This window comes from Dermacentor albipictus, chromosome 4, assembly GCF_038994185.2.
Source record: "Dermacentor albipictus isolate Rhodes 1998 colony chromosome 4, USDA_Dalb.pri_finalv2, whole genome shotgun sequence".
In the NCBI taxonomy this organism is placed as follows: Eukaryota; Metazoa; Arthropoda; class Arachnida; order Ixodida; family Ixodidae; genus Dermacentor; species Dermacentor albipictus.
The window spans coordinates 26,972,988-26,997,647 of NC_091824.1; the positions used below are offsets into that span (position 1 = coordinate 26,972,988).

The 24,660-nt window shown below is 49.3% G+C and overlaps 1 protein-coding gene across 1 annotated transcript in view; it reads left to right on the forward strand.

The window, feature by feature from the left end:
* The first annotated feature begins 151 nt into the window (after window positions 1-151).
* The window catches only part of LOC135905288 (centaurin-gamma-1A-like), a 317,818-nt gene continuing 293,309 nt past the window's right edge, over window positions 152-24,660 (forward strand). Inside the window, exon 1 of the mRNA XM_065436307.2 lies at window positions 152-578. Within this exon, the coding sequence (XP_065292379.1) occupies window positions 410-578 (169 nt within the window). The 5' untranslated portion in view covers window positions 152-409. The remainder of the gene's footprint in view (window positions 579-24,660) is intronic.

Consider the following 24,660-nt stretch of genomic DNA (forward strand, 5'->3'; position numbering starts at 1 on the left):
AGATCAAAGCACCCGTCTGGCAACCAAAGCATGGCTTACAAATTATTGAGTGCTCCTACTCCATAATTCAGTTAAGTTGTAGGTGGCGCTGCAGGCGCTCAAAAGCCCTCACGCGGCGCATATGTGCATTTCTCCAAACGGCTAGGTGAGATCGGAGTGAGGGCACTGTATGCTGCTCGCGCGTTTTGTTGCGCTTGCGTCGCGTCTGTCTGCGTCCGTGTGCTTGCAGCGCGCCCGCGTTTGCCGTCTTCACGGGACTGCTTCTAGCGTTGCTAAGCTGCCAGTGTGTGTGTGTCTCAGCTGCCGTGTTTTGTGAAGATGGTGCGAGAATTTCGGTGCATGTAGGGTGGTGGGGTCAGTGGGTGCTGCGATGGAGTGTTTTGTTGTGGCCTTATGATCAGCACAAGCGATGAACAACCGAACGCAGCCGTACTACAACAACTCTCTGGCCATTCGGCAGGAGATCCAGCGCTTCGAAAGCGTTCACCCGAGCATTTATGCCATCTACGATCTTCTAGAAGTCATTCCGGATCCGTTGCTGGCTCAACAGATCCGTGAGCACGTCGTCTGCATTGAAGGTGAGTCGTGCGTTTGACGGCGAGCAGACGAGCTCTCCAACCGCGAGCGAGGCCTAGAGGCGCTGCCGTTTCGGGCCCGGTCCGACCAAAAAGGGCTTCGGCGGAAGCTGCATTCCCGGCCTTCGCCGCTGTGCTCGGCGATTTATTTTTCGCGCACGCGTCTCTACGACTACGAACGCCCACCAGACGCGCCGATGACTAACGTCGCCAAAGACCGGGATGCAATATGCCCAGCGCACCTCGTCGTAGCTCGTGCGGAGTATACTGTCATTTTGCTTGCGAATCGAACCAAGCGCAACGTTGCAAGCTGCATTGTAGTTTTGGAAGCACAGTGTAGCACGGCCCGAGCAATCCACTTCAACATGCGTGCTGGTCGATCGACAGTTGCTTCGTTATTACCCGCGGCGTCGCGGTACTTGCAATTCGGTTCGTATTGTCTGCCAAACCCGTAGTACTACAAGACACTTGCACGCTACACATTCAAATGAAAGAAAGTGAAGTGTGGCCTGAATGGGCTTTGCAACGCAACGCTGTGTTGCCGGAAAGAAAGCGTTTCGCCGACATGCGCGAGACCCCTCCCCCCTGCCGCACGCTGGCTTAGCGCTGCCGGAGATTATTTTCGTCGTGTTTGCTTGGCGCGGGAGGGCTTCGGCTATTTTCTTTTGGTGCCTTCTAGGGAGGGGAGATTCCTCGCCGCTCCGTCGAATCATCCGTAGGCCCGCGAAGGAACCGGTTTCCTTGGCCAGGGCACGGATCAGCTGTAATCTGTGTTCACAGTTGTATATGGCTGGCGTACTATGGCTGCGAAATACCAGGGGGGCGGAGGAACGTACGGCATGCCGGTGTTTATGTCCCGCCGTGGTCAGTGCGCGTCGTCTGATGCGCTTCGTATCTAGGTCGCCATGCTCTAAGTGCTTTCGAAGCGGTGTTTTAACGATACGTTTTGGATGCATTTCGTGGGAACGTGCACAGTGGCGAGGCCACATAGCTGATCGCAGGTATTGAATCCAGGTGCCTTTTATTTTTTACATTGAATGTCGGAACACTCGGCGTAGGCACATCTGCATGTAGCTGTTCCACATGTGTTATCAGTAGTAAAACACCGGCAGAAGTGCCGTCTCTTTGCTTTTGCTCTGCGGTTCAGTTAATCGACGAGACAGTCATCGTCTTCGCGATTGGTGCATTCCTGAAATTTTCAGCCATATCACCTGAACGTGCAGATTAGTCGCGACAGTAGGTTTAGTTTGACGGTGGGTCTTAACCCAGCACGTGGCCACTGAGAACACAATATTCGGCAGAGTGGTAAACATAATTTCCGATGCATACGTAACCAAAGGTAAACATGTGGTATAACTGCAGTTTGTTTGAAAACGTGTAATTATCGCAAACTGTTTGATTACCTTTGTTGATGGCTGCTGGAATACCTGTCGGCGTAATAACTGAACCTGATTTGCCGAAGGGCAGGAGGATAATGCTTCAGTTGAGTTCGACGTTCGTGGCGACGTGTATGTGAATTGAAATGTTCCATAATACCGGTACCTGCAAATCGCAGATTAAAAGAAGAAGTGTTTGTCATCTTGGGTAAGTATTGCGGCATTCAAACTTCATATTCCCGCGCCATGCCGCGTTCTTTCTGCGTTTCTTCATATTTTGAACGTCAGCTTGCTTGTTGCAATGTTGACTCGTTGAGTACAATTTATTTCTTTATCGGCATGGGTTTTATGAATGAACCGAACGTTCACTGCCGCTCGTGTGCGCAAGAAAACAGCTGCACGAGGCGAGTGTTCTGCGTAACCACATAGATGCGCAGCGGGCTGTTCTTTCGGCAGAACACGCGTTGCACATGGCGTGTATGTTCCTGCTCGTTTTTGAGCACGTTCTCTGCACACGTGTTGGCATCCTGCGGGGTCATTCATTAGTAAACCACGATGCTACCTTGTATGCATGTGTACCAGCGGCGTGCTGTCCAGCAATGCTGGTCGTACGTTAACACCTCCTTTTGTCATTGTCGCTTGTAGTTTGCTTTTCAAAAGGTCGACGAGTAATTTGTGCGTGTTTAAGAGGGAAGAAATTGTTACTGAAAGGTTTACAAAAGGCTAGAAGAAATTTCCCTTAGTGTTGCTTTCGCAGCATAATATTCAGAAATGCACCAATCCCGAAGACGATGACTGTTTCGTCGATTAACTGAACCGCAGGGCAGAAGCCAAGAGACGGTACTTCTGCCGGCGTTTTACTACTGATAGCACGTGTGGAACAGCTGCATGCAGATGTGTCTACGCCGAGTGTTCTGGCATTCAATCTAAAAAATAAAAGGCAACTGTATTCAATACCTGCGATCAACTATGTAGCCTCGCGCGTTGTAGCCTCGGATGCGCGTTCCGATGAACTGCATCCGAAACGTATCGTTAAAACACCGCTTCGAAGGCTGTTTGAGCATGGCGACCTAGGTATGAAGCACATCAGACGATGTGCACTGACCCGCAGCTGTTTCTTGTGGACATGAGCGGCAGTGAACGTTCTCGTCATTGTATTACTAAAACCCATGCCGATAAAAAAAAAAAGAAAACAACGAAAGTTGTCCTCAATGAGTGAACATTGCGACAACCAAGCTGACATTCAAAATATCAAGATAAAGAACGGTGTGGGACCATGATCAAAAGGACCAAAAGAAATGAGATTTCAGCGCCAGGTCTCGCCATTTACTGGTTTTTGATACTTTCTCTGCTAATTTTAAATCTTGATTCCTATTTAAATCGCGAACAGCATTCTGGATTCTATCACTATAAATCATGGTCATTTAATTTCCACCAGCGTCTCACAACACGTTCTGGCCAGTTGTCAGTTCCCTTACGACTACAACCAACTGTATACTTATAGGCTCCTGAAATGTGTAAATTTCACGAACGCTGGCGTGCCTTGACATGGCTTCGCTATGTTCGCTCACAACGTAATGCGGACGTTACCGCACTCCCGGGGGCGCCGCCACGTTTGGTCACGTGCTGAGTGAGTGAGTAAGCAAAACGCGATAAAGCGCGCACCCGCGGCCAATCCCACGACGGGACCGACAGGTCCAGCCTGCCGTCCCGATCGCGGGCGCGCGTGACTGGTCTTCAGAGACGTCCCGTCTCTGAAGACCGGAGTTTGTCCCACCCTTCCTTGGTGAACTTCGGGCCCAACGATCCGCACTGTGGGACAAAGTAGCAGCCTCACCACAGGCCGCGCAAGAACAATTCGGATAAATTTCAGGATTCACCATTTGGACAATGGTGCAGCATGCGGGGCTACAAGTTGTTCACCAAGACGCAGTATAGCGTACGCACTTTCAGTCTATCTATTAAATCAATAAACTAAATGCGCAGGTTGTCATACTCTTGGTTCAGTATCGCGTTTTCTTTTTTTTTTTTTAATGTCATTACATTGTTTATTTTCTATACGTGATCAACGTGAATGTGTCCATTGCGCTAGATTTCTTTATGCCGCGGTCCGAGTACAAAACACCTCATGTTTTGAGGCTCTGTAGTAGCATGCAGAAAATGCGTGCTATCGTTTGCGTTGAGGCTCGTGACCAAACATTTGTCTTCGGACATTGTTACGTAACATACATGTAAACCGCTCATTGGTCGACATACCGTCTAGCGAATGCGCGCTCAAATCTAATACGTGACTGTGAGGCTCGGCGAGTTTCTTAGAACGGGGCGGAACGTTAATGGAGGCCACAAAATGAGTATTTACGAGCGTGAACGAGTGTTCAGTAAATTTGCGGTGCTATCTGGCCATGGAATATATTGTGGGGAGCTCTACCTTAATCGCGATACTGTTTTGCCACAACAGAACGTTAGTTTGACTAAGATAACGGTTCGTCATTTTATGCCATGGTTGTGGAGCAAAGACGGAAGGACGAGGAAAACCAAAAAAGACGGCGGCAGCGTACAGAGTTAGCAGAACGCCCGACCAACTTTTAGCACGCATGACGGCGTGGCCGCACAAATACGCAGGCTTGTCGCTTTTGGTGCGAGTGGCGACGTGTGTACGATTGACCAGGGCCTCCTTTTTTTTGCCGGAGCTGGCCGCTTGCACGCTTCACGCGGATGTGAACGAATGCGTACGCGCAGACCTGCATGAACGCGTGATCAAAGAAAGAAAGAAAAAAATCGTGGGCCATTCTTGGCAGCATCGGATGTTTAGGTCAAGACAATGGATGTGGTCAACTGCGACACCGCAGTTATTCCAATGGGAAATATCTACTTAACTGGGTGCCTTTAAAGAGGAATACTTAATCGGTTTAAACTTATTAAGTATTCTTTAAGCAAGTCAATTTTCGATGATTTCACGGTTATACGGAATGATTATTAAAAGAGAAAATGGTCCAAGTTCTATGTATTACATTTCGTGCCGAAGCCCCACCCCGGTATACGCCAGTGGGACGTCATAGATTTGGAAGTAATTTTTGCATACTTGGACCTTCGTGAGTGAGTAAAGGTGTTAAAAGCTTCCTAAGTTCAGTGTTTAGCACCTTTAGAATAAGAGACGGTCCGTTACCGATAAAGATTAACCGTGCCCAAGCAGACGCTGTCAAAACCTGTGACGTCACGGCGAGCGGTGTTGTGCGACACTGCGTGCCTATTGGGGACGAGCTCCACCACTGGAAAAGCTGGCGCCATCGTCGGCGTGACGTAGCATGAGGGATCACGTGCACACAGCGGCCGCGTCGGCTGCTTCGGAAGCGCCGAAGCGAGCTGAAAATGAAAGTTTAAAGGGACACTAAAGCGAAACAATAAAACAGTTTATACTAATGAAGCATTGTTTGAGAACCCTGCAGGTAGTCATTTCAAAAAAGTAGTTTATTAGATGAGAAAATGAAGGTCCAAGTCTCAGTATTTGAATTTCGCGCCGAAACCTCAGCGCCGGTACGTCAGCGTGACGTCAGGGATTCCAAAGTATGTTTTCGCATTTGGGCCGCGTTGGCTGAATAAAGGTTCCCGAAACTTGCCATGTTTAATCTTTGGTCCCTTTAGAACACAATGTAGTCAGTCTGTACCGCTATGTATAATTAGTAGGCCCTAGAAGATGCCATCAGAATCCAAGACGTCACAGCCCCCAGGTGCGGGAACTTAAGTAGGCGTCGCCACCCGTATTTCGTTCTGGCGCTTTTTCTGGCTTACCAAACGCCTTATCGTTGTAAGAGTGGTGTTTTTGGTGTTCTAGAACGGTAATTTACTAATGCAGAAGAAATCATCTTTCACTTTAGTGTCCCTTTAAAGTCCCACCTACGCTGCGGTTCTGATTAAGTGGTGAGGCTTTACCCCTTGGATGTCTGCTTGGCAACATTTGAAAGCACTATAATAGGTAGTGGCTGCCTTTGGATGTGTGCAGCATGGTAGGCTACTGCTCGGTGCCGCAGTGTCCGACTTACGCAACGGAGCCCGGTGTCAGCCTTATTCACACGCAGCCGCAGGACAAGAAGCTGCGTGAAGCTTGGCTCGCGAAACGTAGAATAGGCAGACAGCCATCGGCTCGAACTCGGGCCTGCAGCAAGCACAAACGCGAGGAAGATTTCTGCTACGGCGCCGGGACTGCGATGTTCGGTGATAGCGGTAAACGCACACTGAGACGCTCGCCCCCGCCCGCTGCCCCGCTAATGTCTTGACGGTTTGGTCTACGAACTTGTTGATTTTAGATACTGGCAATTTCACTGGAACGGAAAGGGAGTGCTAAAGAGCACATTTATAAAAAATGCATGGCATATGGTCGTGTTTGTGTTATGAATTACTGCACTGGATTACGAAAAAGTAGAAGAGAGAAATCGCACGCTGAGAAGACCGATAAACATACAGCGGGACGCAACTTGAGGAATAGCATTGAAACGTCCAAGAATATAGGAGGAAAAAAAAAGATTGAATCGTCGTTGAATATCACAATCGTATTGAATATCACAGTCGCCGTAGGCGTTGAAGTTTCTATAACGAAATTATTTTTGAACAGTTCTGATAGGGTTCACGCAACAATGGTTGCTTGTGTACTGTTAAATGCTCATATTCTGCTGCCTAAAGCTCACGGCACGGTGCGAAAACGCGCACGCAGCGAAAGCGAAACATTGTGCGCGGATATGCATGCAGGCCCGCAGTCGGTCACTGCGAACCCGTGCGATCGCTGCATTGAGGCTTCATTCTGTTATGCTCCATTTGGTTATACAGACAGCTTACTGTAAGTACATATTTGACATGTATTGTGGTCTCAGCGTTCGCCTACCTTTCACGCGAGAAGCCGGTTAGGGAGACTCCATTGCGGCGACCGCGCGCTGTGGGGTTCACTGTACGTAATCGGTAAAGAGATAGCGCCTGCGAACGATTCTGTGCTTTCAGTTGGCCCAAGATTATTATTTCGACAGTAATAACTTGCCTCGTTTTGAGAGTATTTACAGAAATGTCCAGGACGGCTGCCGCGTGGTGTTCTTATTGAGCGCCGTAAGCGAAACCCATGAGGAGCGCGCCGCGTGATCCCTCATACTACGCAAGCGAGGCGCTTCGGACAGATGGCGACTCCGTAAATCCTCGCCCCCAATATATCATCGAGGCAGCGTGCGCGCCCCCTCCTCCCTCTCTCCCTCGTTCTTCTGAGGTGGTTGGGCTGGGTTCCAAACATCCACTGACAACCCTCAAAGCTCCGGGAAACTGCAGACCCTTTAAGTCGAACAGAGGAGCCCCGGGGGCACAGAGCGCCACGACGAAACCACTGACAGCCTTCCAAATTCCACAAGCTGCCGACCCCTTTGCCGTGGAGGTTGTTGGTGGGCAGTGTGGACTTCTGCCTCGACGGAAGAGGAAGGCGACGCGGTTGGCGGCATGCACCCGCCTCGCCTCGTTCCCGCCGGCGATGGGTCGCCAGAGGGATTTGAGGCAGAGCCGGCATTCGGTTGGGAGTCGCCACCGGTCGCTCTGGTGCGCACTTCGGCACCGCTACTTGCATGCTATTATTACCTGCTGTGTGCGCATATTGCATAAAGCTTTTCGTCTCCTCTTCGTGTGCTCCAAGAGCCCGTCTCTCGTCGTCCTCGACACCGAGTCGCAATAGCGGGCATGCGGACGTGGAGTCGCCGCCCGATTTTGGTTCTTTGCGCCTTTTCTCGCTTGCCGAGCCTCTCCTGGCGTGGCATTCTTGTCATTGTTGTAGCAGGGTCATTTACAGCGCAAGTTATTTTTCTCTCTAGTGTCCCTTTAAGAGGAAGCTTTAGCTCGCGTGCTCCTGTCTAAATACATGTAAAAGAAGAATTCGTTTTTCTCAGCAACCACTCGACCAAATTTGACGATGCCTGTTGCATATAAAAGAAAAACTTAAGATCTAGTAAGTGTTCGTTTCGAATTTTTGATTTAGGTAGTGAACTTTTTAATTAAAAATTGGCAAAAATGACAAATTTCAAGAAAACGAAACTATCAAGTTTACAACTCCGTAACTTAGTAGTGAAAAATGATATCGCCATTCTGTGAGTCGCATCTAATAGTACATGTAAAGCGTACAAAATTGATATGTCACACATGAATCTAAAAACAACTTTGTAATATGGAAACACAGCTTCTGCAGAACCCGTTGTATACAACGTAACATGTTCACTTAACATGCAAATTGACATCGAATTGCTCCTCCTTTAATGATCTAATCGATGCCGTTTATATAACCCCGATATATGTTCTTGATTAAAGCTATTAAAGTGTAAACTTTATGCTTCTATTGTTCTCGAACTTTCGAATTTGTGAAAAATATTTCTACAAAATTCAGGCCCCAAATCGAAATTCCTTTTCCAACAGCCGTTAGAATGTTGGAAAAGTGCTCTGCGCGTACGCGCACGCGCTGAAACCTACCGCGCGCTATCGCGCCACGATGAAATGTTGGGCCGACTCGTTTGGCTTCGACCGCATTGCGCGGTGCTCCGTCCTGTAGTTCTCGCCACGCTGCAACCTAAGGCACGCCTTCGGTGGACCGTGTTAAATCACGTGCAGGTAGCTGTTACAAGATCGACAGAACGCAATGGCTTGGCTTCGTGGAAACACTGGGCGCAGTTCGCGTTCTCGTGACGCGTCGAGCGCGATGTGTAAGCTGTTCCCCTATTATTCACGTTCACTTACTCCGAGTTGCACTAAATGTCTACAAAGCGTCGTGAAAAGATTTGATTCGCCCAAACCTCCACCCTTATGAGCGCGTTTTTGTTGCAGATTCGCTGTCGTGGCGTTATAGCGCATTCGTATTGTGACCGGGCTTGTTCCAGACATGTCCCGTCCGCCGGAAGTCAGTCGGTGTCTACCTGTACGCTCGAAGAGTGTCTTATATATATATATATATATATATATATATATATATATATATATATATATATATATATATATATATCCCCACCTCGTGCCGAGCCACCACGTGTTGTGGCAGCTATGCAGTCCTTTCGAGGCGTGCAATAGGGACTCCATTAGCTTCCGGGCGTCCCGAGATAGAGCTTCTGTGGTGGAGCAGCGCGTTGCAGTCAAATTGCCGGGGCGAACTGCGCTCCCTCCGCTGGCCCGCCTTCCGCCACTGGCCGATGCGTGGCAGAAGCTCCGGCGGACGTCTTTGGAGCACCGGCGGCGGCTGTGCAGTGTCGGAAGTGATTACAGGGCACCCGTTGCGGCAGCCACCGGACGCCGTGATTCCACCGCGTGACCGACACGATGGAGCGTTCCTTTTCCTGTGACCGACTCCGTGGGAGGATGTCTATACGCCGGCTAAAGTCTCTGCCTTTCATTGAAGGGTTCTTTCTCTCTCTCTCTCTCTCACTCTGTAGAACGCAGATACTATATTAACCGTATATGCTGTTTATTTATGCGCTTCTTGACAATTTATGTTGCAAGTTTCATGCTTCTTCTCCTTATTGTGTGCGTGTGTGCGTGCATGTGTGTGTGTGCGTGCGTGCGCGCGCGCCGTATCGCATCTCTTGCGCGGTCGCAGGACTGCTCAGGTGCTGACGGTAGATGTCGGCGGTGTATATATATAGCCGTGCACGGCTTGGTTGGGGAGCGAGGCGTTCGGTGCCTGAGCACCGCTCACATTTTATTGGCACTGATAACAACCAGAAGCAGCTCACGAGCACGCGAAAGGCTAGCAGAACCCACTACGGCAGGCTGTCGGGGCCACACCCGAAGTTAACTCCTGGCTGTGTCATTCATCCTGCGAGCTCACATTATATACCAGTGCGGCTCCCGTTTCCAGCACAGCTTTCGGCGGAAGGCGTCGCACATGTTTTCATTGCGGTGCGTCTCGTTTCGTAGCCCGCGAGCTTCCGCTGCTTTGTCCTCGCTCCTTTCTCGAGCGCCAGACAGACGACATCTGTTAGCAGCGACGTGTCTACAGCGGCCGAAAACGTGCGACAAAGCTCGCAACCTGCATTATATTAGCGCGCTAACCATGCCCGGGTCGCCGCTTATAGGCAATCCAGTTCATTTTTTTTTTCCTTCGCTCTTGCGTGCGCGCACGTGCATATAATTATATTTAGTCGGATCGGAACGCGCGTTGCTGCACGCGTACGCTTGCCGGCGCAGCTGTCGCGGTGCGGTTCCCGGTTCCCGTCCGTCACCATTTGTGCGGCGCGGCGGACCGAGTGGCGTTTCGTATTTTGCGAGCCGCTGCCGGCGACTCACCGGTCGGCTCGCGCGAAGGGTTCCGTCCCGTTTGTACTTTGTCCCGCCGCGTGGAGAGGGTACGTTTAGTACCCGCTGGCGGACAGTCTACGCTGCAGCCGTCTTTATACGCGACGATGGGGGAACCGACTCTTTACGCCGCCGCGGCCGATTCGTTTGACTGTGAAGGGCGGTCACTCTTGCGAGAGCGTTTTGGGACGAAAGGAAGGCAAGGGCATCGTCGTAACTGTCTCGCGTTGACATGGAGACGAACACGAACGAAAGCCAGTGATGCGCGCGCTCGTTCTTTCGTCCGTTCGTTTTTGTTCGTTTGCGTCTGTGCGTGAGAGAGAAAAAGAGGGAGAAACGCACACTTTAATATATTCCCACGAGGCACTTGTTCGTGTTTGGCGAGTTTTCTTTTGGGCTTGGGAAACATATGTAGCACGCACTGAGCAACAGAAAGCAGAATCGGCAATATTTTCGCGACGGTCCCGAAATTCCTCGTCGACACTTATTTTTGCTCCCATGCTTGCACTGCAGAGTATTGGGAGACAGCTCTTGCCGTACCGCTTCCCTCCCGCGAAAGCGCATGCCTGTTGCTTTTGACAGCGCAGCAACAACCGCCGTTACACTTCGCTTGGAACCCGCGAGACGCAGCTGCTGCTGCTGCGCGCCACGCAGCCGGGGTGAACGTTCCCGTGGCGCTTCCGTCGAGCCCCGTCGCGTAGTTTCCGAACGCCTTGCGATGGTGCCAGCGACGTCTCGCGCCGAGCCAACACCACGTATACAGGTAGCACAAGGCTCTTTCACTCCGATCCACGACGTGATCTTACCTCGCCCGACTGCCATTAGAATCTAATGCGGTTCCTTCCGAGTAGGTAACGGGGATTTTGACGTCACCGCGTTCGCCCCGCCAGCCTTGTCAGTGGAAATTTCGGGCCAGGCAGCGCGATGTCATGGATCCGAGTGAAAAGGCCTTGTGCTCTCTGGTTATGGGTGGTTTTGGCTTGGCGTGCTGTCGAATGGACAGAGTCGCCGATTACTGGGAAATCATGTTCCCGTCGATATATACGCTGGTGTAAACTGTAGATAGCAATGCTTCGCTCAACGTTTGCATTTAATCGCAGTGTAAATTATGAGCGAGCGGAGTTAGGTGAAATTATTAACGGCTTGCTCGTCTACTGAGAGTAAGAACACTGCGCCATAGTATTCGTACAGTTTCAAGCTGTGACACGAATGCCTGTTAATTATGCCGGCAACTTTTCTTTTTGCTTTTCCTGACAAACCAGCAGAAAGGGTAACGTTTCTTTTTTTTTTCGTTAGGTGAATTACGCTTCTAGAATAACAATGATCATAAGGTCACTCACAGTGCGAATCGAGTCTTGGTGATTTAGCGAGGAAAAAAAAGACCCAAACAACGGAAGATGGGTGGCGATGCTACCATAAAGTTCCTGCGCCGGCTGTTTGTCGTGACGTGATGGGCTTTCACAGCGCCTGCTCGCAAACTATTTAGTCTTCCTTTCATATTTGTTTTTCTTGTTGTTCGGGAGCATCGAATTCCAAACCAAAGACCGAAACGCAGCAAGTCCTGCGAACATATCGAGCGGAAGAACTGCCCGAATGCGAAGAAAGGCTCCGAAACGCGTAACACATCACACGCGACGTATGCGCACCGGTGATGTGCATCGTTTGGGTGCGAAACCCTCTGAAAGGAAGTTTGGCCTTCGTACTCTCTACGTTTCATAATTTAGTTTTTTTTTTTTTAGTTGCATTGAACGAAATATGCTTCTCAAAACTTGGTTACTGGTGTGCGATTTAGTTGAAAGGCGCAGCAGGGCACTGTATACCATTTGCTGCGCACGTAGCGATAGCTCTTCGGGAAGGTAAGGAAGAAGCGCTTCAAATTGTGGTGCTCTCTCTTGCTGTTTAATTTTGGATCTGAAAGCTTATGTCGTAGCTCGTGGTACGTCCTGTATAGGAGGAAGCGGCCGGGCCGAAGGCGCAAGTATTGTGTCTACGAAGAAATGCTTCGTTAGCTTTGCAGGCGATGGTGTAACTATAGCTGGTAAATATGTAACGTGCATTTGGCAAATGGGCCACAAATGAGCCACGGGGCACGTTTCGTAATCGCTTCGGGTGGACTGTCCCTTCTTCGGAGGAGAAGTCTCGCGTGCGGCCTTTTCTCTCTTTGCTCGCACGTGCTCCCGTGTTTTCGATCGGTTCAGCCGTAAAGCATTCACGATAGCGTCGCGCTGGTTGCAGTGTCGCATTCCTATCGCAATTCTGCAGCGGCGCAATACGACCGGCAGCTTGTTTCCGTCCGCGGTATCCGCCGTCTTTCCAACGGGGCGTTTTTTTTTTCCCCTTTTCGTTCGTCTCGCCGCTTTTCGACCATTTTTAGCTGGCGACGGAGCGGTTCGCTGCGCCCATCTGCGTCACGCGCCGGCCTCGTCTCTCGCGGGGGTGGGCGCGTGGGCTGCGGCCGTTACAACACCACCTAGGTGGCACAAGGCCTGTTTACTCCGATCCACGATGTCACGCTACCTGGCCCGAAATTTCTATTGAGAATGCTGATATGATGAAAGCGGTGACGCCAAAATCGCTGTTGCCTATTCGGAAGCATCCCCATTAGATTCTATGGCAGTCGGGCCAGGTAACATGACGTCATGAATCGGAGCGCAGAGGCCTTGTGCTATCTAGGTGGCGTTGGCCGTGGTCGCCCACCCTTTCCTCTCCACGTCGCTGCTGTCGGAGAGATGGCGCGCGCGGCGACCGTTGTACAGCGATGAGGCGGCGGACTGGCCTCACTTTGATGACGGATAATTCGATATGCCTCCTAACTCGAGAGCATCCTTTTACGGCGTGAGCCATATATGTATAGCAAGGTCTCTTTCGAAATTTTATTCGTTAAGTAATTCGGAGCTTGGACAGCGCACTACTGCCCGCAATGATTCAATGGTTGGGAATATCAATCAATCAATCGATGAGTAAATCAATCAATTAATGGAATAATTATAAGTTGTATTTTTGATGCGCGAAATAGAGTATTTACCATCGATTCACGGCCTGAAGGCGGAAAGCGAAAGCGCCCGCTTATGTATAGTCTATAGGTTGCACTTTAAAGAACCCCAGGTTGTATCAATTATTCCGGAGGCCCTCTATATTATACGGCGCCTCCCGCATAACCCGCGTCTTCTTGCTTTGTGGCGCCATATAAAACCGGTCACACTCAGTTCGACAAAGGCCGAATCGACCAGTCGGGCGACTTCGTAGGCAAGACGACTTGCGCAAACGTGAAAGCAAGCTTTGCGCGAACGTCAACCAATGTGGTATGTAGGCAGAAATCACTTCAACGTGTGCACTGAAGGTAAGAAACGGAAAAACGCATAAACCGCTCCGAGTCGGTCGCTTGTAGCGGGGATATAACTTTCTGCACTGGTGACACATACCGCGTAAGAATGCTGTTCGTTGTCTTCAAAACCGCACCGATCCTCCGAGCCCCTCGTTATCATACACCTCTTGTGCATATACCGCGATGAATGACGCGCTCGTGTGGGAGGAGGACTTTCGAGCGGCCCTCTATATGGATGCCGTGTTCGCGTTTCTTTCTTTTTTTTTTTCGTAACGCATCGCTCGTGCGCGACGCCCTTGGAGCCGGAACGGGATCGCCGGCCCACATCTGTGTGTTTGTGCCCGTATAGCTACGCACGCACACACACAGGCGGGCAGCGCCATTCCAGAAGCGAGGGGGGAGAGATGCGCGCGCTCGTCGATCGTTGTGCACGAACGACGGCCGCCACCGATCCCCCTCCTCGAGGTGCCCTTTAGCTGCGTACGTGCCCCGGATTGTACACACTGGCGCGCCGGGGATTATGAACGCGTAATGGGGAATGTCTGGCACACTTGGGGCAAAACGTACGCTGAATTGCCCAACAAGACGTTGGATTAGCCGAGACGTATACACAGCCCGTCCGAAGTCTGGCAAACGGCTTATATGCGTTTTTTTTTTTTTACGCTGCATTCGCTTTTTAAGGACTATTATGCGAACACCTTCGGTGTTCTTGCTCACAAGGATCGCGAGCTACGTGAAATGTATACGCGTTACCTCTGCTAGTACATATTAACGATGTTATTCTCGTGTGAACTAGTATACTTTGCCCGTTCTTTTACTTGCTTTGCTTCTGTTGTATTATTTTCTTTCCTTTATTTTCTTTTTTTTCCCCGGTGTTTCACCTTGTTTTTACGCAGTTGGCACTAGCTGCCTGTAGAGGCAACAGGGATCCCGTCAACCTAGCATATGACCAGCATTCTATCCCTGTTTCCCGCATACCTGGGAATCCGCAAAGAAATACTGATAGACACACAAACGTAACTTAGCCATAGTCAGTAGAAACTTACATGACGCTGCAGTGTCTCGGCCTCCGTACACGTTTCTCGCGCGTGCGCTGTTTGTCCTTCGTTCTTAGGCCCGTATTCACAAATAAACGTTATCTTAACGCTGTAAGGCGCCCCTTTATAAGGCTAACGAAAGCGTAACGTCGACAAAAGCCCGACGTGTGTTTCAGAAACCCGCTTTATTGCGTGAAGAAAATGCGGCCTTATCAAAGGCGTCGTTGTCGTCCTAAGAGGATGGTAGCGAGGCCATGTATTTTTGTTCGCTTCAGTCGTTGGTTTCTTCAAACGAAAGCACTTGCTTGCTGCTTCAAACAACAAATGTAAAAAGTGGCATGCAGGTTTGCGAGCTTTAGAAGCTGCGGCGTCTCTCGTCTGGCAATGCGTGTCGCTTTTTTCTTTGTTTCGCTGTCTCTTCGTGTTGCTGCAGTGCGGTAAGTTCTGCTGCAGCTGACAAGCGCGAATTAAAGGGACAGGTTGTGTTAGACTGATAAAGTTCCCTTTCGAAACTGTGTTCTCGTTAATTTCGCGGTAAGAGTGTATGCTAGCAAAAAATAAAATAAATTAAGACAATACTTATTCATTTGCCTCTCTCTCTCTCTCTCTCTCTCTCTCTCTCTCTCTCTCTCTCTCATTTTATTTTGTACCGCAATCCCGGCACCTATACGTCAGTACAACACACCAGTAGATGAAGAGTGGGTGACACAATGGGGGGACTACTGTATTAAAACCGAGCAAAGAGTTCCAAGCAACTCAACCCCAAAGAAATGAAAAAAAAAAAGAGAACCTGACCGTATACTGTTGGCTCACAGGTATCTCAACATCACAGCGGTCTCTTTATGGAATAGCGCATTGTACTTCACGGATTGATACACTTGATTTTCTTTGATTTAGGCATTCGGTATGTGCCAGTGTATGTACGTGTGCCCATTGTTGGCCGTAGTGGAGTGCTCCGGATTAACTTTGACCAGCTGGGTACCTTTAACGTGCACGCTATGCACGGCACCCGTGCGTTTTTGCATTACGACCTGCGGCTGGTCAATGAATGTAAACACACTCGTTTGATGATTTAGTTCACGGCGTTTCACTGAAGCTTCCCATGGATTCGAACGTGTGCCCTGAAGTTGCATAATATTTTTTTTAAATGTGATTAGCATTCTTTGCCTACTTCAGGCGTTTTGAGCCTCTCCATCCGTCCGTCCGTGCGCTTACGCCGACGCCACGGCCCAAGCTGTCTTCCAGCTTGAGCCTAGCTTCTGGTCGTGATGCCGGGATAGTCCGTCGATCCATCGCCGTCATTCCACATTCGTCATCTGACTCTCGGCATGGCATCGTCGTTACGCCCCCTACGACGACTCAGTGGTCCAAGTTGTCTAATAGTTCTTGGCACTGTAGGCATGTGCTCGTGGTCGTGATCCCGTCGTTGTCATTGTACCGTCGTCATTCAGTTTGTCATCCGACTCTCGTTATGCTGTCGTCGTCACCCCTTCGTCGTATCACGTACGGTTGTCGTGTATCAGTTATCGTACCGACGTGGTTCCATCGTTGTCACTTCAGGCTTGTCATTCAACTCTTTTCATGCCGTCGTCGTCACTGCAGAAGCTTCATACTATCCTCGTCGTGCCGCCGTCGTCCTGCTGCATCCGCCATTCCATCGACGCCATTCCTCATTTGCCATTCCATCGTAATTATACTGTCGTCGTTCGATCGATGGCCGCCGTCGTCAACGTACCGTCGTCGTTGTGTTCTCGTCCTGCCGCCGTGGTTCTGCCATCGCCACCATTCCACCTTCGTTATCCGTCTCTCGTCATACCGCTGTCGTCGCGCCATCGTCGCAATACCGTCGTCGTTGCCGTCATTCGCCCTCCGGCACTCTCCTTTCCGACGTCGTTGGGCCATCGTCGTCGAGCAGGTTGTCATACTGTTGTTTTCATGCCTTCATGGTCACACAGTCGTTTTACCATCGTCATCAGCTCAGTAATATCATATCTTAGTCGTCATTCCGCTGTCGTCTTACAGCCTTCGTCGTTGCATTGACGTCAATCTGTGGTAGTCATGCTATCATCCTTCAATCGTGGTTATGCTACCATTGTAATGCGATCGTCGTCATTACGTCGTCGTCAAATAAATAGTCGCTGTCGTGCATCCGTTCTCATACCGTCGTCTTCGTGCCGTCGTGCTCGCGTCATTGTCGTCGTCAGTCCAGCTTCGTCATCGGGTTGCCACCGTACCGTCGTCGTCATCTTCCTGATGCCGTCGTCGTCGTTCACCAGCGTCATCATTTCAGAAACGTCGTCTCATTATTGTCGCGCCTTCATCGTCGTTCCGCCTTTGTCGTTCCACCGATGTCATTTGTTCATCCCGATTCCATCGTGGTCTTGCAGTCGTCGCCATGCCGTCATGCTCACGAGTGACCTTCGAAAGCCAGCGCCATATGGCAGAGTGGCCCGACTGCGTATGTCAGCTGAATGGTAGCCTCAGAAGAACCACTACAGATTGAAAATAACATGACTTCAGCAACAGGGTGTGTCGCTTCATTGCTTCAATGCTAATCGCTTTCACCGTCGACAGTCATCGTCGGTTACGTTCTGGCGTAAATTTTTCGAGTGAGCTCGTTTCATCAAACTGATCGCGAGATATGCGCCTCGCTTCAACGTGACGTGCAGTCGTTCCATCGCATCGTCGCTCCTTCGTGCGTGCGCTATAGAGTGTCGACTTTCAGGACCAGCAGCGTAACGTCGCGTCTTCGTTTGCCCGAGCGTAAAGGGAAACGGGGATTTGCATACTCCAATATAATTTCGGCGGCGCCTGTGGCGTACTTTCGACGCTGTCGCGGTGTAGCGTTCGCTCACGGGCACATAGTTGCTGCGGGGGGCGGCGCCGCGCGTGGGCCTGAATGACGTCTTCGCATTAAGCGTGGGGATCGATGCGGCGGCACTTCTCTGGTAGCAACGACACTGTGCGTGCACGCCTTTTCCGAGTTTGTGAACCGGGCGGGGCTCGGAACTGGTTTTCATTCTGGGAGTGCGCATGGCTCATTCGGCAACTCTAACTGCGACTGTCGAGGCTGACGACGGGGGGGCGCACGTTCACATGGTTGCAAGACCAATTGTGCTCGAGCAAAATAAAGTGCATCCACACCGTCGTCGCTGACCCAGCCAGGAGAGAGAGAGAGAGAGAGAGATTTACCGAAAGGCAGAGAGGTCGACCTGAGCTATAACTTGATCTGGCCTGCTACTCTACACTGGGGAAAAGGACGGGGAGGAAAACTGCTGGTAAATGATGATGATTATGATATGAGGAGGAGGTGCGTATATAGGCAATAATATTATACTGTTAGGTGATTTTAGCTTGGCCGGCATTGATTGGCCGACACTTTCACCAGGACAGATGGAGGCTTCGAGTTGTGACCAGCTTTTGGAGCTCGCTTTCTGTTTAGGCCTAACTCAGGTAGTGACAGATTATACAAGATTCTGTGAGACGAAGTCAGCGATATTCGATTTCATTTTTCTGTCAAATTCTTTGATACCATATCTAAAGATATGTAAAATTGAAGATGGTCGTTCGGACCATGAAATGGTGCAAGTATTTCTAAGCTTAGGACCTGAACCATATCCATGTGCCCTTCATAAAAATGTTTTTGAAGTTTTCCCCTGCTAATGATATTGGTGTGTTAGACTTTTTAGAGCGTTCATTCGACCATGTTGTTCATCTCTTTGAATCGATTGCTAGTACAGATGATTTATGGGACTACTATTTTGCAACGGTCATAGATTGTATTAAAAATTACACACCAAAGTGCTATAAAAGAATTAAAAGGAAAAATCCTTGGATTACAAGGTAAGTTATACATCTAAAAAGAAGATTAAGGTGAAAACGTGGGGACTGTTCGAGGTATCCAACTCCCGATAAGAAGATCTCAATTCAACGCATGAGCCAAGACCTGAAATGCCTTATGAAAGAATGTAAAGACAAGTTTTATAATGTGACACTTAAGAAGTTCCTTGAAGAGGCGCCGCAGAAGTTGTGGCGTTATATCAACCCATCCACAACGATGTTATCCTCAGAATCCAGCAGTACTGCTACAATGCGAGCTGATAATTTTAATGCTTGCTTTACATCCGTTTTTACTAAAGATAATGGTCATACATCTCATGTAGCCAACACACCTGCTAGACCATCTATTGCAGACATTGAAATCAAGGAACAAGGTGTTTTAAATCTCTTGCTGAATATCGATGTTAAGAAGAGCCCTGGTCCTGACGGCGTTCCGAATGAGTTTTTGCGTAGATATGCAGAATGGAACACCCAATACCTAACTAAAATTTTTCAGTCCTCTGTTGTTGTTGGTTGCTTCCCGGTAGCGTGGAAACGCGCAAAAATCATACCTATACACAAAAGTAGCAGTACTGCGGAAGTGGCAAACTATAGACCAATTTCTATTACAAGCGCCTGTTCTAAACTCCTCGAGCACATTATTTATAAACAATTAGTTTCTTACTTGGACAAATCCAACTTGTTTTTTCCTGGACAGCATGGTTTCCGAAAAAAGCTCTCAACAACCACCACTCATTCAAATTATGCATGACCTCTCTGAAACGTTAACCTCCCGTGGTCAAACAGACATAATCTTTCTAGACTTTGCGAAAGCATTTGACAAAGTGTCCCATCCGATGTTAATCATGAAAATTAATTCCGTATTTCAAAGCCCCGCAATGACTTAGTGGTTTTCGTCTTACCTTTCTTCTAGAGAACAATACGTTGATTGCGGGGTGCTCATCACGCCCTTCCCGTGTTGTGTCGGGTGTTCCGCAAGGAAGTGTGCTAGGTCCTGTTTTATTTCTGATCTTTATAAATGACTTGACCAGTAATATTAGTGTCCGTGTCAGATTTTTTGCGGATGATTGTGTGATGTATAATAACATTCGAAATAGTAATGGTCAGGCTGTCAGGATTGGGGGCTCAATCCCTTCGTCCGTGGTCCTTTGCCAAGATTGGAGTACGGCATGAATTCGAAGGTAGCTGGCCCATGCCGTCGTCCAACTTATTTACGCTGAGATCGTTGATGAAGTGAAGAACTGCTTCTCATCGAGAACGAGGAAAAAGGGTTTTATTTACAGAAAATTAACTCAGTCTAACATGACTGTTTGAGAAAAATAGTATTAGTCCAACAGGACTGCATGAGAGAAGTGAACCAGTCTAACATGACTGCTCAAGAGAAGTGTGTCCAACAATCGCACAACCACAGTTTTTATACACTCGATCCGCTGGTCCTACGACGCGGCGGCTGTTCGTTTACACACCACCAACTCGCAGCTGCTCTGAAGACCAGTTTACAGACACAAAGGCACACACATTCCGAAGCCCAAGCGACGGCGTTGAAGGTGGTGCCGTTCCGGAAAATCGACGCCGCTCGAGGGACGCTCGTTGTTTTGCAACATGCGGAACCGTGAGAGCGCAAAAATAAGACGTTCCCGCGGTAGCTTCTTCAGGCGTGTCGGATCAGCGCCGCGTTGAGGAACTCTGGAATCATTGTCCACACACCAAACTCGTCTTGTCACAATGTCGAAGCGGGCTGGAGGAAGGCGGCGGATTCCAGCGCAAAGGTCGCTTCTTTGAACGCCTCGCAGCTGCAGCGGCGGAGAGCGGGAGGTGCGCGTCTTGCACCCCTTGTCGTAATCGGGTGGCAAGGTGACAATCTTGTTGTGCAACCCGCCGTTCTTTACAGCGCCTCCATGGCCCCAAAAGTCTCGACTGTCTAGCGCTGACAACCGCTAGGCAGGAAGAGAACGGCTGCTGGTCAGGGGGGGATTGATGTCTTGGCTCGCAGCGACCACTTGTGCATTGATGTCACCGCCCCAAAACATCCAACAAGGACAGGCAACTGCAAAATGAACCCCACAACACGGCTCTGCGCCGAGATGACGTGCATTGGCTCTCACTTTAGACTCGCTAGGCTTCAAAAAAAACAACAACAACATAAGTGCAGAAACAAAAAAAATGCTGCATTTCACTATGCCAATTTCTGAAGCAAATTCCTGCTGACAAATTCAGCAATCATGGAGGGAATCCTGCTAAATGAGAGGGGATCTTCTTCGCTTAATAAATTTAACACTAGTAACCCTAAAATTTAGGCGGGACCCTCAAACGCAGAATTCAAATTAGCCTGCTCAAACCATCCGCATTGCTATGCAACTTTCCCTTCTTATATCTAACGGAGAAGTTGTACTCTTGGAGAGTGAGGCTCCATCGGAGCAAGCGGCCGTTTTTGTGTGACATTTGATTGAGCCACGTCAGAGGACAGTGGTCGGTCTCGAAGATGAACTTCGCTCCGTACAAATAACACGACAACTTCTGGGCGGCCCAAACCAAACAAGCGCATTCCTTCTCTGAAGCGCTGTAGGCTTCCTCTCTTACATTTAGTTTACGGCTGGCGTAGAGGATAGGATGCTCCTCGTTATCGTCGCCGACTTGACTAAGTACCACGCCCATACCTCTGTCGCTTGCGTCGCATTGAACTATGAATTCCTTTGTGTAGTCTGGCGCGCGAAGCACAGGGCGAGAAACCAATAGCGTTTTCAAACTTTGAAAAGCGTTCTCTTTGTCCTTATCCCAGTGTACGTTACTCGGTGCTCCCTTTCGGAGGGCGTCTGTTAATGGACTTGCCAATTGTGAGTAATTCGGAATGTACCGTTGATAGTACCCCACAAGTCCCAAAAATGAACGAACGTCCGTTTTCGTGCGCGGCTGAGAAAAATCTCCAATCGTAGCTATTTTCAGCTCAGCCGGCCGTCTCATGCCCTGACCAACAACATGGCCCAGATAAGTAACCTGCGAACAACCAAACCTACACTTTTCCGCTTTCATCGTTAAGCCGGCTTCCCTCAACCGTGAGAACACCTGTTTGAGGTGCGATACGTGTTGTTCCCAGCTGTCCGAAAAAATGGCTACATCATCAAGATAAGGTAAGGCGAACTCCTGCAAGTCCTTTAGGACAATATCCATTAACTTAGAGAAGCTAAACGGCGCGTTCTTCAGCCCGAAGCTGAGTGCGAGAGGGCGAAAAGTGCCTACAGGCGAGATGAATGCGGCATAGCGGCTGGCACTTTCGGAAAGGGGAACTTGCCAGTACCCCCGCACGAGATCTATAGTTGAAATGTATTTAGCAGCGCTAACTCTTTCAATTCGTTCCTCAATGTTGGGTATCGGGTACAGCTGATCCCTAGTGATCGCATTTAACTTCCTGTAGTCAACACACGGACGAGGGTCCTTGTTAGGGGTTTCTACGAGTATTAGCGGTGACGTGTAGTCACTCTCAGCGGGCTCAATAACTCCCAACTCTAGCATGCGCTGTATCTCTGCCTCCATAATCTCTCTCTGTCTTGGAGACACCCTGTAAGGTTTTGATCTTACTGGTTCGGCAGAGGTCAGCTCAATTTCATGCGTTATCAGTTCGGTTCTACCCGGCCGATCGCTGAATCTGTCGAGATATTCCCCTAACACCCCTTTTAGCTCATCTAGCTGCTCGGGTCTTAGAGCATGCGAGCTTACCGAGTGTTCTACTACTTCTTCTAGGCCGATTTCAGAGTTGGAGGTTGCCCTATCCTCCTTAAACTTGGTACCAATGCCATCCGGCTCTTTGACAGTATAGTTAACGACTCCGCTCCGCTCTACATACGGCTTCATCAAATTACAGTGATATATCCTCACTTCCTTCCTGCGACCGGGCATTCTCAAAGCATAGTTAGTTTCTGAAAGTTTGTGCAACACTTTAACGGGCCCGTCCCAGTGAACTTCAAGCTTGTTCTTTCTTGAAGGTTTGAGGATCATTACCTGGTCTCCGGCGTTAAACGTACGAAGCCTCGCATTCCTGTCGTAATAGAATTTGGCGTTCTTTTGAGCTAGTGCCATGTTCTTTCCGACTAGTTCTTGGGTTGCGCTTAGCCGTTCCAGTAAATTTAGCACGTATTCAACCACGGTTGGACTCTCCCCTCTTTCCTCCCACATCTCTCTTAACATTCTCAGTGGAGAACGGAGTGTCCTCCCATACACTAGTTCTGCTGGTGAGAACCCTGTCGCTTCATGTGGAACCGTTCGCAAAGCAAACAAAGTTGCCGGCAGACAGTTCTCCCAGTCCTCCTTGTGCTCGTAACAGAGCGCACGCAAAACTCGCTTAAGCACCGAATGCCACCTCTCTACACTGTTTGACTGAGGGTGATAGACAGAACTGTGTATTAACTTTACCCCGCACTTTTGCAAGAATGTGGAAGTCAGTGCGCTCGTGAATACTGACCCTTGATCTGCCTGAATTTCGGCTGGAAACCCAACTCGTGCAAACACTGTCAAAAGCGCGTCTACTACTTCAGTGGAGCTGAGCTCTTTCAAAGGGATTGCTTCTGGAAACTTGGTAGCCGGACACAGCATGGTAAACAAGTACCTGTAGCCTGATTTTGTTTTTGGAAGAGGCCCTACCGTGTCTATTACAAGCCGTCTGAAAGGCTCTGTTATTAAGGGCACTACCTTCAGTGGAGCTTTCCAAGTCTCTCCTGGTTTACCAGAACGCTGGCAGGCGTCGCATGATCTTACAAAGTTTTCTACATCTTTGAAACAGCCAGGCCAGTAGTATTCCATAAGCAATCTTTCCTTTGATTTGTTTATGCCTAGGTGGCCGGACCACCCATTTCCATGACAAAGACTCAAAAGGTCCTCCCTATACTTAGTAGGTATGACTAACTGATCTAAAATCCTACCCTTTCGATCTCTGTAATGCCGATACAACAATCCTCCTTTCTCATGTATCGTTACGTTGCGCCTAGGAATGCCTTCTTTAGCTGTGTCCCGTAATTTAGCTAAGCTCTCATCATTCTTTTGCTCAGCTGCCAGTGACTCTCTATCCACGCGTAAGAGTTGATCAAAGTTCTTTGAGGCCGGTGATAATAACGACCCTGTCTCGCTTGGGAGCGCGTCTGCATGCTCTTCCTGCAGGCTAGAACTCTGACACTCTAGTGCTACGCTCTCATTGAGCTGGTCAACTGGCAGGCTCTCCTCAACTGTTCTTTTGTCCGTCGGGCCTAGCTCGGATTCGGGTATTGAAGCTATCCCCTTTTCTGCTTCAGCTGGAGGAGCTTGAGCATTTTCAGCCGAAAGCGCCGCGATCTTACGAGCTTGGCCTCTGGTCAATGCCTGTACTATGCCCTCTCCCAGTTTGAGCCCTCTGTCACGCAGTAACTGATTCGAACGATTCGAAAAGATGTAGGGATACTGCAGTGACAAAAATTTGGAAACTGCAGCCTCAGTCTCTAGCTCCCCGAATGGTCCACTGATTTTGACTTTGGCCATGGGCAGACACACGCTGTGTTCTTCTACAACCTGTTTTATCCATGCTACTTCTCCGGTGAAGTCCTCTACCATCACGTAAGACGGATGGACAATGTCCAGCGTGGCGGCACTGTCTCTTAGCACTCGGCATGGTTTTCCATTAACTTGCAGGTCGTGGAGATATGGACTTAAAAGTTCCATATTCTCATCTTTTTCCTCCACGTAGGAAAAAACTACGCTAGGCTTCTCGCAGTTTACAGCTATATGTCCCAGTTTGTGGCATTTGTAACAGCGAATTGGTCTAACAGATTCGAATTTTCTTTTCTGTTCTTTTTGTGTGGTTTCTCCGTTAACTTTCTCCTCGCTCTTTTCTGCGGGCTTTTCCGCCATGTCTACAGGCTCGGATCGTCTAGCTTGCGCACCCTTTTTGAACGGAAATGGCTTCCGCGGTCCATTTCGACCGTCCCAGTTTCCCTCCTCGGCGTTCAACTTTCTACGGGTTGCGTACTCTTCGGCTAATTCAGCCGCCCTTTCCACAGTGTTTACATTACCTCTATCTTGCACCCACAGTTTCACAGCTTGGGGAATGGTTTTGTAAAACTGCTCTAGACACATGCATTCAATGATCATGTCTCTGCTGTCGTACGCTTCCGCGCTTTTAAGCCACTCGACTAGGTTGGCCTTTAAGCTATATGCAAACTCCGGATAGCCCTCGCTATCTTTCTTGCCTG